We start from the raw sequence: 14,112 nt of genomic DNA, 5'->3' as shown, positions 1-14,112 counted from the left end.
AAAATGTTGTCAACCGTCAGTTTAAGGAACTTGACCTTTTTGCAAAATGAGGACAAGCCAGTACAAGCATTTTGATGTACTCAAAGCAGTTGGTAAATAAATTGTTGTTTGTTTTTTTAAGTCACAATGTGGACTAATAATTCCTTTGTTATGTACACTGTTTTGTTAAATTGCTACAGGTGACTATAGAACCGTCAGAAGAGCCTTTATTTCCTGCTGATGAAATATATGGAATAGTTGGCGACCAGCTAAAAAGAAACTTTGATGTCAAAGAGGTATGAATTTAAGTGCAAGATCCACATGCCCATACATGCCTGCACACAGGTTTCTTGCACGAAATCACTCTTTATATCATCATAGTTTGTCTACAGAAATCTGATTTGGGATATATAGTGAATATTTAAATTTCATAAAATCTTTTAATATATTCTTTACATTTTTGTTCAGCGGATACATTGCAATAGCAATGACATGTTGAAAATGCAGCGCTTTTTGGTTATATGTCTAAGAAGTAGGAGCAAGGACTAGGGATCAATAACATTCTAAAAAACTCGCCAGGAAATAGGGAACTTTGGATTGGCAAAGCATTCTGTAGACTTGCCAAGTGATATGATAGCTTGCTTTTTCTGTCAGTCCTGTAAAAGTAAAGACCCAATATTTAAAGATGGTGGAGTATAAGCACCCTAAACATTGCAGAGCTCTCCCAACCACATATGGAGACTATTGTACTCTACTGCAGGTCAAGTGTTGTTATTTGCCTCAGTACTTTCACCCGAGACCATATCCTTCCTCATATTTTGTGTAGATCCCATATTCAGAGCTTTTTTCACTACCAAGGAAGTATTTACTTTAGGAAGAGTCTTAGTGTGTACCTTTCTTAAAATACTTTGTTAGAAGTTACTGGATTTGCTTTGCATTAAGGGAAGAAAAAAGATGAACACTTCTGTTGAGTCTCACACTGCACTCTCGAAAGTTATAATAGCTTGGATTTATGTTCTTTTAAAGTTGAAATAAATATCTTCTGGCAAATGTCTTGCTAGCAATAGATCTATGTTTATATAAAATAGGTCCTCTGCATCTCAGAGAAACCTCAGAACAGATCTTCATTATTTTTGTGTGTCACAAACTTAAGCAAAGCTGAAAATAGACTTATCTGTAAGAAAGTGACTCATGGCTTTATATGTTTTTCTGTTTATAAATGTGAATCTATTGATTAATGTTTAATATAACCAGAGGTAGCAGTTTTTCTTTGAAATTTAAATAATCAGGAAAATGTTGTTCCTGTATAATTTAAACTGTTTGGTTAGAATATTCTTAATATTGAAATTCCATTTTTTTATAAACATGTAGTTAAATCACACTTTCAAAAGTAAATGGGTTTTGACTAACATTCGGACTATTTATATGGTGGGCTACTTGGTGTTCTCCAAATGGAAAACATTTATTTTAAGTTATATGTTAGCATGGTCTTTCTAAACAAATTATAAACTATGAGGAATTAGGAATTTCATTTTATTTTTCTATTTTTTTCTTAAGGTCATTGCTAGAATTGTAGATGGAAGTAAATTTGATGAATTCAAAGCCTTGTATGGGGATACTTTAATTACAGGTATTTAGAAATATATTATTATTATTACATATATGTTCCCACTGGTATTATAGTTGGATTAAGTCTGTTTGGCTCACCCATTAATATTTTTAATAATGTTTTTCTTCAAAAGAATAGCAGTTTTTGTTGCCAAGAGAAAGCATTACCTTTATATGCTATGGTAAAATAAATCTATGTGAAAATTTACGAATTTATCTTTCTCCTTCAGGATTTGCAAGAATATTTGGTTATCCAGTAGGAATTATTGGAAACAATGGGGTTCTTTTCTCAGAGTCAGCAAAAAAGGTAAATAAATAGATGATGAGCTTCTTTGCCATTGAAAAACAAAAATTCTGGTAGACAAGTTGGTCTTGAAATGAGGAAGTTTTTTAAATAATGAAAGGGACTGGACCTGGTTTCTAGTAGTCAATTCATTGGCTTACCAGAGATTTAATTTTCATACTTCACTGCAGCAGCTCCTGGCTTAGACTAATGAGTGAAAACATGTGCAGTCTCATAATAGCTGTGGTCTAAAATAGCTGTTTTGTGAATTAAAGGCCGTCTTTGATGGAGTATAGTGATTGCGTTACAGTTAAAAGCACTTTACAGATCGGGCTTGAGGGATTGGTGGTGATAAAGACTTTCTGGGTATGACAGAGTGGTTACTTACCTTGTTCTATGTGTAGTTTGGTTCAGTTCTTTATTTTTTCAAGAAACTACTGTCAGTTGAATTTTGTAATAGCAACTATATATGGTAGTTTTGTTCTAGCAGGCTTCTCAAACTAATGATGAGGAAATCAGTATTGAAAATCTGTAGGACAAAGGAAGCCTTTATGAGAGATTTGGAGAAAGGAAGTAATTCTACTTGCTTTATTGCTGTAATAAAATAATACATGAAATTGAGTTTCATGTACTGAAGGAATACTTTCAACTTGTAGCACTGCAGTTACATGATGCTGGTTTTGGCTAGCATTTAACACAGTTATTTCCAAGTTTAAAACAACTCTTTTGGTACTTCTAATACTTTAACTAGTTTTCTGGTAATTTAGTGCTGCAACTTTTTTCCTACCAATGAAAAAAAAATGTACGGTATCTTCCTCTGCTGACTTTTTCTGGCGTATCAATACTGTAAAAGGAGATGGTCAAGTTTCACTTCTAGAGAGACCTTTATCCATGAGGTTGCTTCTGTAAGCATCACAATCTACAGTGTTCCTTTCTTTTTGTTTTGCATTTTTTCAATGAGTTGTGACACATCTTTTTTCCATGATCATCACTATGCTTTTTTTTTGAAGTGCTTCTCTGAAAAAGCTAGCTAAAGATTATGCTTTATGATTTTTCTCTCTTTTCAGTTTTCATAAATTTTGCTGGTTTTGTGTTGTGAAGAGGTTAGACCTTTTTTTCAGTTGCTGTGCCTACATACCTTTTTTTTTTTCCTTACCAGCAGTGTGTAAATAACCTGAGGAGCTTTATTGATTTATTATTTCTAGTTGAAACAGAAGTTTGGAATCTGCTATTTGTATCTTTGAGAGGAAAATAGTCTTTTCCTAGAAAATGGGGAGAGGTTATCTGCCATGAGAAAGAGGAAAAAGTGTTACAGCAATTGGCAGGGCCATGAGCAGAGCATTTCTCAATTTCAGAGAAGAATTTTCTTTTGTACAGGAAATGGGGAGATATTGTTTTCTGATTGGCTGTTTTAATTTCCATGACACCGTTTTACAAATCTCCATGTCAGGTGCCACACTGTGAAGTTGTCTGTGGTTTAACTACATATTGGCTGAGTTGGCTTTACCCTTGGACTCAAACATTTTTGGTGTCGTCTTCTGCCAGAGTGAATGCACGTTTTGCAGTTGACTTTGGGTGAAGCAGAGGTAGTACGGCAACTCATGATGCAAATACTCCCACGGACTTCAGTGGAAGGACATTTGTCAGACTTCACAGTGCTGGTAGTGGTAGCTTCACTGATCCAACTTCTAACGGCTTACTTTTTTTTTTTTTCCATTTCTTTTTTTTTCTTTTCTCTCTACAGGGTACACATTTTATCCAGTTGTGTTGCCAGAGAAATATTCCGATTGTGTTTTTGCAGAATATTACAGGTGAATGAGATCAATATTTTGAAGTTTCACTATGTTGTAGGCTTTGCTGTTAACTGTTAAGGCTGTGACTTTTAGACAGCATCTTCTATGCTTTGTTTTACCTGTATCTCCAGCCTATTCTGAAATCAGCCTGTCAGCAGCTGGTGAAGGCCTTGCCTTATGATTTATTCTTCAGTTTCTTCTGCATGTGCTGTATAATGCACATAGTATGACATATAGCACGGTATAATAATATAAAGTTACTGAGCCTTTTCTTCATGTTGTAATTAGGTTTCATGGTTGGTAGAGAATATGAAGCTGGTGGGATAGCAAAAGATGGTGCCAAGATGGTAACTGCTGTGGCTTGTGCCAATGTGCCTAAAATAACCGTGATTATTGGAGGTTCTTATGGAGCTGGAAACTATGGGATGTGTGGAAGAGCGTATAGGTAGGTGTTACTTCAGATGATGACAGAACACTAAGTTAAGGGAACATAACTTTGAAGTACCGTTCTGAAAACTAAACTAAACTCTGTGGTAAGATGTGCCATTTGGAAAACAAAACAGTTCTCACTGAATACAGTCACAAGTAAATGACAACCTGACAAACTGTAGAGATTGTTAGGCTCATGATTAACCTTGAATTAGGTAATGGAGGAGATCTTCTAACATCTAAATAAATGTGCTGACATGCTTTTCTCCCATTTATCTGTTGGAGGAAAAATTGTACAATCCTGAACAATCATTAGGCAGCATGGGCTGGTCCTTTATTCTGCATTTATATGAAGAGTATCAGCTTGTGTAAAAAATCCTTATTCACTTTAATGAGCCTGTTTTTATGAGTAACGTTTGCAGAACCTGTAAGGATTTATTTTTTTTTTAACCTTTGGACATGAATCACATACTTTTTTTTTTTTTTTTTTTTTCATTTTTCAAGGTCCCTGATACTTTTGAAGTTTTTGGTGATTTTTTTTTTTTTTTTAAGAGAAAAATGCCTGGGGGTGTGTGAGATGAAGAGACTCAAGAAAGAGAGAAATAAATTTTTAAGGTGCTTGAATATAGGAAATTAGCGGAATTTTTGCATTTTCAAGCATAATGCTGCAAGCCTTGAAATATGTTAATTTTAATTCTTTAAAAACCAATAGATTGTAAGATGTTCGTGCATAAAAATGAATTCTTAGCTAAGTGAGAATTGGTTCTTTACTAGGAAATACAGCAATGTCTTATTTTAGTATTTAATATGGTTTTTTTCAGTCCAAGATTTCTTTACGTGTGGCCAAATGCTCGCATATCAGTGATGGGAGGGGAACAAGCTGCAACTGTTCTCGCTACAATAGCTAAGGACCAAAAAGCAAGGGAGGGAAAACAGGTACATCTTTCTTTCATTTGCAGTAATGTCATTGTCATTTACTCTTTCACTGGAGTTACTCACTTTATGAGGTAGAAAAGGATGTTGCAGAGTGAGACACCAATGAACTATGGTTCTCCCAATGCCATGTAGTGTATTGGCAAACATGAAGCATTTCTGAAATGTTATTGTTTATGTCTTCTAAATGTGAAGAGTATTTATGACACTTCTTGCCTTTGCTTAAAAGAGGTGTATTTCCCGTATCATCTTTTTTGTATTTTATGCACCCGGTCATTAGTTCTGCCTAAGATGAGCAGCCAGGGATCCTCTCTGATTTGGGAGTATGAGGAGGAATATGTGGCAACAAAGTGTTTTTCCAATTATTTTTGAAGTAGACAGTTTTATAGAAAGCCAGTGACTGGCTATAGAAAGACCAGTTATTCAGTGACTGAGAAGTATGAAACTTATAACAGCAGAAGTCTGTAGAGGTGTGGAAAAGTTTTTGACTCATTTCAACATTTTAATTGAAAATTAGTGGTATTTTGTTTAATAATATTTTCTAGTTTCTCTGTACACTCTTTTCTGCTGTGTTTTTTAAATTACACGGTTTATGTTTATATTGGTGTTTTGGTCCCATAAGAAGTGATTTTATTGTGGTGTCTTAAAATTGCTTGTATTTATCATGAGTAGTTCAGCATAATGAAGCAGTATGTACATGTTATCTCAAGAGTTATTTTTTCTACACTTCACTTGGGCTTTCTATGAATAGAATATATTCACCCTCATCTCTCCTTGTCTTGATTTCGCAAATCCTTAAGATGGACAGGATGATGCCCAGAAAGATGTTTGAGAAAAATAATTGTAGTTAATGTCACTAAAATGTGTTAGAAACTTGAACATTTTCTAATTTACCGCAGTGACCACTCTGGATCGTAGAGAAACTCAGTTTTAGAGTAGCACAGACTTGTTTTATTAAAAAATCTTGCCAAAGGCAACTCAGAACGGGGTTTATTCAGTGCAGTAGCTTCAGTAATTTTTCTGATGATACTCCCCAATTATTATTATACTCAGTAAAGTATATTTTTATTGTCCTTTTCCCACCCACACTTTTTGAAAAGTGGTATTTTAATTTTATTGTCAAATATACTAAATTGATAATTGCGTGTAAAAAAGGAGAAGAACTTTGAGGAGATTAAGTAAGTAGTTTCTTCTAGTGTTATGCTGCATATAAAGCTTTGTTGTGGAAGAGAACACTAAAGAATAGCTTACCTATATTTGTTTATTTGCCTGTTTTTTTAGTTATCAGAGGCAGACGAAGCAGCTTTGAAGGAGCCCATCATTAGGAGGTTTGAGGAGGAAGGAAACCCTTATTATTCCAGTGCCAGGTAACATATAAATTACTTTCCCAAAACTTAGTTGAAATCATAGAACGTAACAGTAACATCTAAATCTTGGTGTTGAAGAACAGCACAACAGAGCAATCTGGAACAAAGATTGTGTTTGGTGTGCAGGTGTACAACACAACAGGGTTCAAATCAATGTTTTGTCTGTCTTGTCTCTGAGACTTTGTAGTATGCACTGTTTCAGAAGAAGGCATGCACTTGCAGGAATTATTCTATGGGTTCTGTAAGTAATGATATGGTAGCGTGGAGTTTATATTCTGTGCATTTTGTTCTGAATGTTTTATATGATTCTCTCCAGTGTAGTATCTCATCACCTTTCTAAAGCCCATTGAACAGTGTAATTAGTGGCTGCATGCATGTTAGGAATAATTAATTTTAGTGCAATTCTGCAAGTAGAAGAGGCCAGTGGTAAAGGACAAGCTTCAGGGAGACCTGAAGCCATTTGCAAATCTCAGGTCATGATCTTGTCAGGTGACTCTATTGGATGATGGCAGTTTGGATAGGGGATTAGCTGATGGGTGCAGCGTATTCATGTTTGTTGAGAAGTCCTTTGCAGCATTTTGAGATCACGTTTATGGAACATTAGTAAATGCCCGAAAGGTGGCATCCTGGACTGTTACCTGGAAACTACATTGGAGGCTTTCTTGGCCTCCGTTACTCTATGTTAGTTTTCATCCTGTTTGTACTGACCTTCCTGCACATGTTTCTCCTTGCAGTCTCCAAAAGCTAATTCTCCACAGGCTCTCAGCTGCTAATGATGGTAGAGGGGTAGCAAATAATAACAGGACTTTATTGTGTCTCTGTGGCTTCTTATTTTGCAGAAAGAATATTGGTCTCATACAGCTGCGGAGTCTGCTGTATGTATGTCTTTGTGTAGCTGAGTAAGAATTACTGATGGTTTTCTTACTTGCAAGCTGGGAAGTCTGGAAACAAGCGAGTACAGAGTGGTTGGGATATGATGAATTTTGATGTGGGCATCATGGGCAGAAATTATGTGAACAGGTGGGTGCAAGGTACTCTGTCAGTATTATAGAGATGCCAATAAGAGAAGGAGTTTGGGGGCCTTTTTGTCTAACTTGATACCTGCTTAATCTCATGTACGACAAGTTTGGTACAGCAGCAACAGCAGCAGCATAGCATCACAGTGAGCTCCTTTATGAATTGTTTATCATGATGTGAAGGAAGATATAAAATGAATGGTAGCTTTTCTCTGTTTTCTGCTGTGATAGTGAAGTGAACTTAACTGAAATAATCATACCTGGGGGATCCATGTTGTTTTTAATGTTTAATCAAGTAGAGTGCCTTCAGCAAATGGAAGCCCTTGCCATTTTTCCCTGGCTGGTGCTGTGATGGGATAAGAATTCTCAGTAGGAGATGTAGCCCAGGGTTTGTGGTGTCACCTAGGCATATTTCAGTGCTACAGTTGCATAGCATGTGGGTCATGGATTTAGGGAGGATTTTAGTCTCATCACTGTTTGGTCTGTGCTTCTGGCAGAGGCCTATGTGGTCATGTTGCAGAGAGTCAGATGTTCTCAACCTCTCGATGTTTTATGCCTGTGTACAACCCCCACAGCTACTAACTTGCAGTTTATTGGGGGTTTTACCTATCAGCAGTGAGGATACTTTTGTAAAATACTGAATTGTTATTGACATGGACTTTCTGTTGGCACGCTGGTTTTGATTTTTTTTTAAATCTTTTTAATTGATTTAAATTTTATAGGTGTTTCCCCAAATTGAGAGATGGTGTCAACTGTTAAAAGCTTTTGTGCTATCTCTTTCAGTACCCCTTAAAGATCAAGCCTGGTACCTGTGTCACAAAGTCTTGTGCCCTGAGGCAAGAAGAAAAAATGAAGACACATATTCTCCTCTTTTATAACTGGATTTTAAGGATCATTTTCCACTGATAAAATAATTTTTAAAACATGAGTCAAACTGTCTATATTTAAAACTAATCCCCTACCATGGAGAAGAAGATGAACGGTTTGATATTTTTTTTACATTTGCTTTTTTTCCTACGTTCATTGGAAACACAGTCAATAGTCTCTTTGTACTCATGATTGAAAAGAACTGTATTTATTTAACATTCAATATATTCAGTATATTAGCAATATAAAAACTTGCCCTCTTCCAAAAACCAACAGACCGTTGTCTGTTTTTACAGACAGTGCTTTAGAAGACAGTGCTTTTAATGTATTTACAACATTAAGTTACTAATCTGCAAGAAAGTAGTTTTACGTGTAGGATTAAGGTTATAATTTTAAAAAGTCATATTCTAAATTTTTAATAATGTCCAGTGATTTTTAGTAATGAAACTTGAGTATTTAACACCAGCTTTGTGCCTCTCTACTGCACAACTTTTACCAGTTTATATTTCCAGAAAATCTGTCCATTTTGTGAAGTTAGGTTGCAAATCCAGAAGGCACCTCAGTAAATAGCCTAAGTTTGCCTAGCCTAGGGGTTTGGAAGAGCTCTTAATGCTAGGTGTCCTGTCTGTCATTTAAAAAAGCAGGGTGGTTATGTACTTCTTATTGTGCCTGTATCTTGGAAGGGCAACTTAACATGCACAGATGTGAGCTGGCTGAGAACTAGCCTGAGCCTGAGTTGCGTGTGGTTGGGTTCATGTGATGCTTCACTCAAGCTAATAAGCCCAGCTGAGACATGAAATACAGTGTCAGAGCTGAAATCCCACTGAAGGTCATCTAGCTAAAAGCAATGAAAATGAAATGCCCCTTTTCACTGAGGAGTGCTTGCGAGAACAGTGTGTGACTGGCTCAGGTCAAGACAGTGCAGGCTGCTTTCTCTCTCTCATAGGTGTGGTCTGTGTTCTCTAGGAGCTCTTAATTGCTCTCTGCTGTCTTATAGAGATAATTGGGTATGTCAGTAGATATTCGTATGTTTTCTGCTCTGCTTTCATGCCTTCCTGCCAGTATTATCACATGTGCCTTGTTACTTCATGTATTGCTAATTCCTAAGCAAGATCTCAGACTGATAGCTCAGAAGTTTTAATTACTGTGGAGTAAGTAGGCTGCCCAAGCAATGAGATGAAGTAAGATTACAGTCTTTGCAGCAAGCCATGTATGTGCTACAAAGGCAGGGATTTAGCCACCTTGCACCTTGGAGACAACCCATTTGTTAGCCAACATCAGCAGCTGCTTATTGGCAAGCATTCACTGTAGGTCAGGGAGAAGTAACCTTTTGCCTTTGCTCTAAAGGATGCTTCCTGCCTGGTCCCAAGCCAAAAAACCAGTTGACCATCAGCCAAATGTCAGGGTGCTGTATTGAAATGCAATCTGAGCAGCCTTGTTTTTTTCAGATGCTACCTAGATCCCTCCACCAAAAAGACCAACAAGAAAATTCCAAAAAACAGCTTTGCATTACTGAGAGGAAAGAATGACAGATGGGCAGAAGGACTGCTGTCTGTATTGCTGCTCAGGTGCAGCCAGTGTGGGGGTTCCCTCACACTGTCCTCTTGCTAAGATATCGGGACCAGTCTGCCTCACCCCTAGTGTCCATTGAGATTGATGTGACCCTTCCAGTTGACTTCATTAGGCTTTGAATCAAGCTTTTAGCAGTCATAATGAGAGGGAAGGAAAATGCCCTAATGATCTTAAAATACAAGCAAATTTCCCTATTTACTCTGCTTATATAATTTTGCTTATGAATTATAACTTGTTACATGTACAGGATGTCAATACTGTTCCCTGCAGTTGCATTTTCTAATCAAACTTTAATCAATTATTTGATTAGAACCTTTCACAGTGAGCAGTCTTAATTAACGGCAGTCATTAGGCAGCACCCTTTTTAATGAGTTATATTAATCTGCTTACAGGTTTCTAAAAGGATTTCAGCAGTTTGCATCTTAACAAATTATATGAGCATTTTAGTTTTGGGCACCTCATTTCTCTTACTCACAGTGTCTCTCTTACAAATATTTTATGAGTGTAGATGTGACTCAGGTTCTAGCAATGGTGTTTTAATAGATAGTTTAATTATTAATGTTACATCCCAGTAGAGAATGTAGTTTTCTTTAAACAGAGAGAAGCAGAAGCCAGAGGTGACCACAGGAAAACAGCTTGACTTCCATTTAACACAAAATCTTTGTGGTTGTCAATATAAGTTAATATAAGTTAATTGCGTTGTTACAGAAAAACAAATCTGCCATTAAAATTTGCTTCATGTTTGGAAGTGTTTATTACAGTGGTAGTCACTATGAAGTTGCATCTTGGAAGGTAATGCATTAAGTTGGTGATTCTTTTTGATTCATTTCATCCCTGCCCTTCCCAGGCCCTTAGCAGATTTATTAAACACTTGGAAGTATGAATTCATTCATTCAATTTCAGTGCTTCATAAATCAAAAAGTTAATTGCAAGTGTTCATTTAAAAAGTTGATCTGCAGAGCAAACAAACACATGGCAGTCAAAAAAACCCCAAATTTGCTTAAAAGTGGAAATTACCATATTTGAGGTTGTTCTTACAGTTATTTTTTTCACAGTCTGTCACGGTTTAATCCCAGCTGGCAACTAAGCACCACACAGCTGCTCGCTCACTGTCCCCGAGTGGGATGGGGGAAAGAATCAAAGGAGTAAAAGTGAGAAAACTTGTGGGCTGAGATAAAGACAGCTTAATAGATAAAGCAAAAGCTGCGCACGCCAGCAAAGCAAAACAAGGAATTCATTCACCACTTCCCATGGGCAGGCAAGTGTGCAGTCATCTCCAGGAAAGCAGGGCTCCATCACGCGTAACGGTTACTTGGAAAGAAAAATGCCATAACTCTGAAGGTACCCCCCTTCCTTCTTCCCCCAGCTTTATATACTGAACATGACGTGATACGGTATGGAATATCCCTTTGATCAGTTGGGGTCAGCTGTCCCAGCTGAATTCCCTCACAGCTTCTTGTGAACCCCCACCCCCCTCGCTAGTGGGGTGGTGTGAGGAGCAGAAAAGGCCTGGACACTGTATGAGCTTGGCAATAACAAAACCATTCCTATATTATCAAAACTGTTTCCAGCATAAATCCAAGCCACAGACCCGTACTAGCTGCTATGAAGAAAATTACCCCAGCCAAAACCAGCACACAGTCGTTAGAAAACAAAGGGATTGTGCTTGATTTGACCTCACAAAACTACTTTGATTTTCACTATTAATTGGGATCTTTGTCGTCTCTTCTGTGGATTAATCTGGCTATATTCATCAAAACTAAATCAACATCTAAAATACAAGGAGGAAGGAAAAGCATATGCATTAAACTTTGGTAGTGCATACTTCATGATGTTGCAAGTATACGAAATGTTCTGTCTTGGCCATTCTGTCATGATAGATTACATGACCAGGTATAACCACTATCTTGGGGAAAAACAAAATAATTCAGATGACTCTCTAAGTAACTCTCAGTAAAACCAAGTAGTACTTGGTCCTTTGGTTGTTTTGAACAAAAAGACTTCTAACTGGTTTTGCTGTATGGTAAGAAGCACTTACTCTTAGTCTCTTTTAAGTGGAGTATTGTTAAAATATGCTAAAATATTTTAATGAGTTATTACTTACAAATTAAAGCTACAGTTAGGGAAGGAGTTAGTCACAGGAACCAGACAGCAAGAGCTTATACCGTGCACTTTATCTAGAATATGATATAGACAATTCTGTGTGTATTCTGCAACAGAATTTTCTGTTTGTACCACTTCTGTGCAGATGCAAGTGGGGCTGTTACAATATTCCAACGCAGAACTTACTAGCCCACTAGAAAGGAGATTCTCACAGAGAATCTGAAAATGAGAACAGATTAGATACAGCTATAGTTTCTTTATATTTGTTATTTGGGTTTATGGCATTTTATTTTCCCTTGAAAGAAGTTGTTCTTTTTACGGACTTGTTTCTATGCTGGTTGGGACCTGTCAGCCAGGTCAGTGAGCGCCACAGCTACTGTGGTGTAAAATCTCTTTCATCAAGCTTTTGTTTTCAGTCCCAAAAAAGAAAGTGTAGTTTTGCCCAATTAACAGCAAAGTATTCCCTACTCCAAACCCCTTTCTCCTTTTGCCCTTCAGCTGTGTTCTGGTGCCCCGTTTAGGGTAAGAGTCTCCTCTACTTGGGGAGCTGCACCATGATAAGATACACTTCTAGTAGAACCTGCTTTCTGAGTTGGGGCTCATTGTTCTTCTCTCTCTCCTAGTTGGAGCACAGGCTCCTAAGGTGAGTCTGAACCCTCGTGACTCATCTTGTTACAGGTGTCCTTTATTGCAGTTCCACTTTGTGCATCCTAGGATAGATACGTGTATTTGTTGTAAACCAAAAAGCATACGTTGTCAGTCTCTTAATATTTTTATCTGATTTGATGAGTATTACTTTCACAGCAAATGGTGAAATAAAGCAAAGGTGGAAAACACTCAGAAGTGGCTGCTGTTGCCTTGAGCTTATCAGCATGTATTTTATGTACAATTTGCAGTCCTCTTTCTTCTGGGGGTGAGGTTGGCACATTTAGTATTGAGAGAAGAGTGCAAAATATATTGTTTCCTGTCTAATTAGATTTTTGTCACTTAATCTTCTAGCAGCAGGAAATTTGCATCTGGAAACTTCAGCTAGAAAGGAGTGGCTGTGCTTTCTCTTGGTAGAGTCAGCCTTAGCTCCCTATTTATCACCCTTTCTTGTGTTTTCAAATTTTCCACAGACAAAGAATTAGACATCAGCCAACACTGAAGCGAGTTCAAAAAAGAATGCAAATAAGTCTCTCTAGGGAAAGGTGGGATGGAGGAAGAGTATTGCTGTCTTAACCAAAGATATTGTGCATATGTTTTGCAGACACTGACTAAAAAGCATGCTTATTTAAGCGAGACTTGGGTTGCAATGTGCAGTGTGGTATCTTGTTTCAGTGTCTTGCTGGGGAATCATAGAATCATAGAATCATAGGGTTGGAAGGGACCTCTGGAGATCATCTAGTCCAACCCCCCTGCCAGAGCAGGGTCACCTAGAGCAGGTTACACAGGAACACGTCCAGGTGGGTTTTGAATGTCTCCAGAGATGGAGACTCCACCACCTCTCTGGGCAGCCTGTTCCAGTGCTCTGCCACCCTCAGGGTAAAGAAGTTCCTTCTCATGTTTAGGTGGAACTTCCTATGTTCCAGTTTGTGCCCATTGCCTCTTGTCCTGTCCCCGGGCACCACTGAAAAGAGCCTCGCCCCATCGTCCTGACACCCACCCTTTAAGTATTTATAAGCGTTGATAAGGTCACCCCTCAGACGTCTTTTTTCCAGACTGAAGAGACCCAAATCCCTCAGCCTTTCCTCATAAGAGAGGTGTTCCAGTCCCCTCATCATCCTCGTAGCCCTCCGCTGCACCCTTTCCAGCAGTTCCCTGTCCCTCTTGAACCGGGGAGCCCAGAACTGGACACAGTACTCCAGGTGCGGCCTCACCAAGGCAGAGTAGAGGGGGAGGATGACCTCCCTTGACCTGCTGGCCACGCTCCTCTTGATGCACCCCAGGATGCCATTGGCCTTCTTGGCCACAAGGGCACATTGCTGACTCATGGTCATCCTGTTGTCCACCAGGACTCCCAGGTCTCTTTCCACAGAGCTGCTCTCCAGCAGGTCAGCCCCCAACCTGTACTGGTGCATGGGGTTGTTCCTCCCCAGGTGCAGCACCCTACACTTGCCCTTGTTGAACTTCATAAGGTTTCTCTCTGCCCAGATCTCCAACCTGTCCAGGTCTCTCTGTAT

At 38.2% G+C, this 14,112-nt stretch overlaps 1 protein-coding gene across 1 annotated transcript in view; it reads left to right on the top strand.

The window, feature by feature from the left end:
• MCCC2 (methylcrotonyl-CoA carboxylase subunit 2) overlaps positions 1–14,112 on the top strand; it is a 40,182-nt gene that overhangs the window by 24,123 nt on the left and 1,947 nt on the right. The window contains exons 10-16 of the mRNA XM_063320334.1: positions 180–275; positions 1,537–1,609; positions 1,818–1,894; positions 3,615–3,681; positions 3,952–4,108; positions 4,914–5,028; positions 6,307–6,392. Of these exons, the coding sequence (XP_063176404.1) occupies positions 180–275; positions 1,537–1,609; positions 1,818–1,894; positions 3,615–3,681; positions 3,952–4,108; positions 4,914–5,028; positions 6,307–6,392 (671 nt within the window). The remainder of the gene's footprint in view (positions 1–179; positions 276–1,536; positions 1,610–1,817; positions 1,895–3,614; positions 3,682–3,951; positions 4,109–4,913; positions 5,029–6,306; positions 6,393–14,112) is intronic.

The sequence above is a fragment of the Chroicocephalus ridibundus genome, chromosome Z (genome assembly GCF_963924245.1).
Source record: "Chroicocephalus ridibundus chromosome Z, bChrRid1.1, whole genome shotgun sequence".
Lineage (NCBI taxonomy): Eukaryota > Metazoa > Chordata > Aves > Charadriiformes > Laridae > Chroicocephalus > Chroicocephalus ridibundus.
The sequence above is the reverse complement of the archived record's forward strand: the minus strand, read 5'-3'. Positions and strand labels throughout refer to the sequence as shown.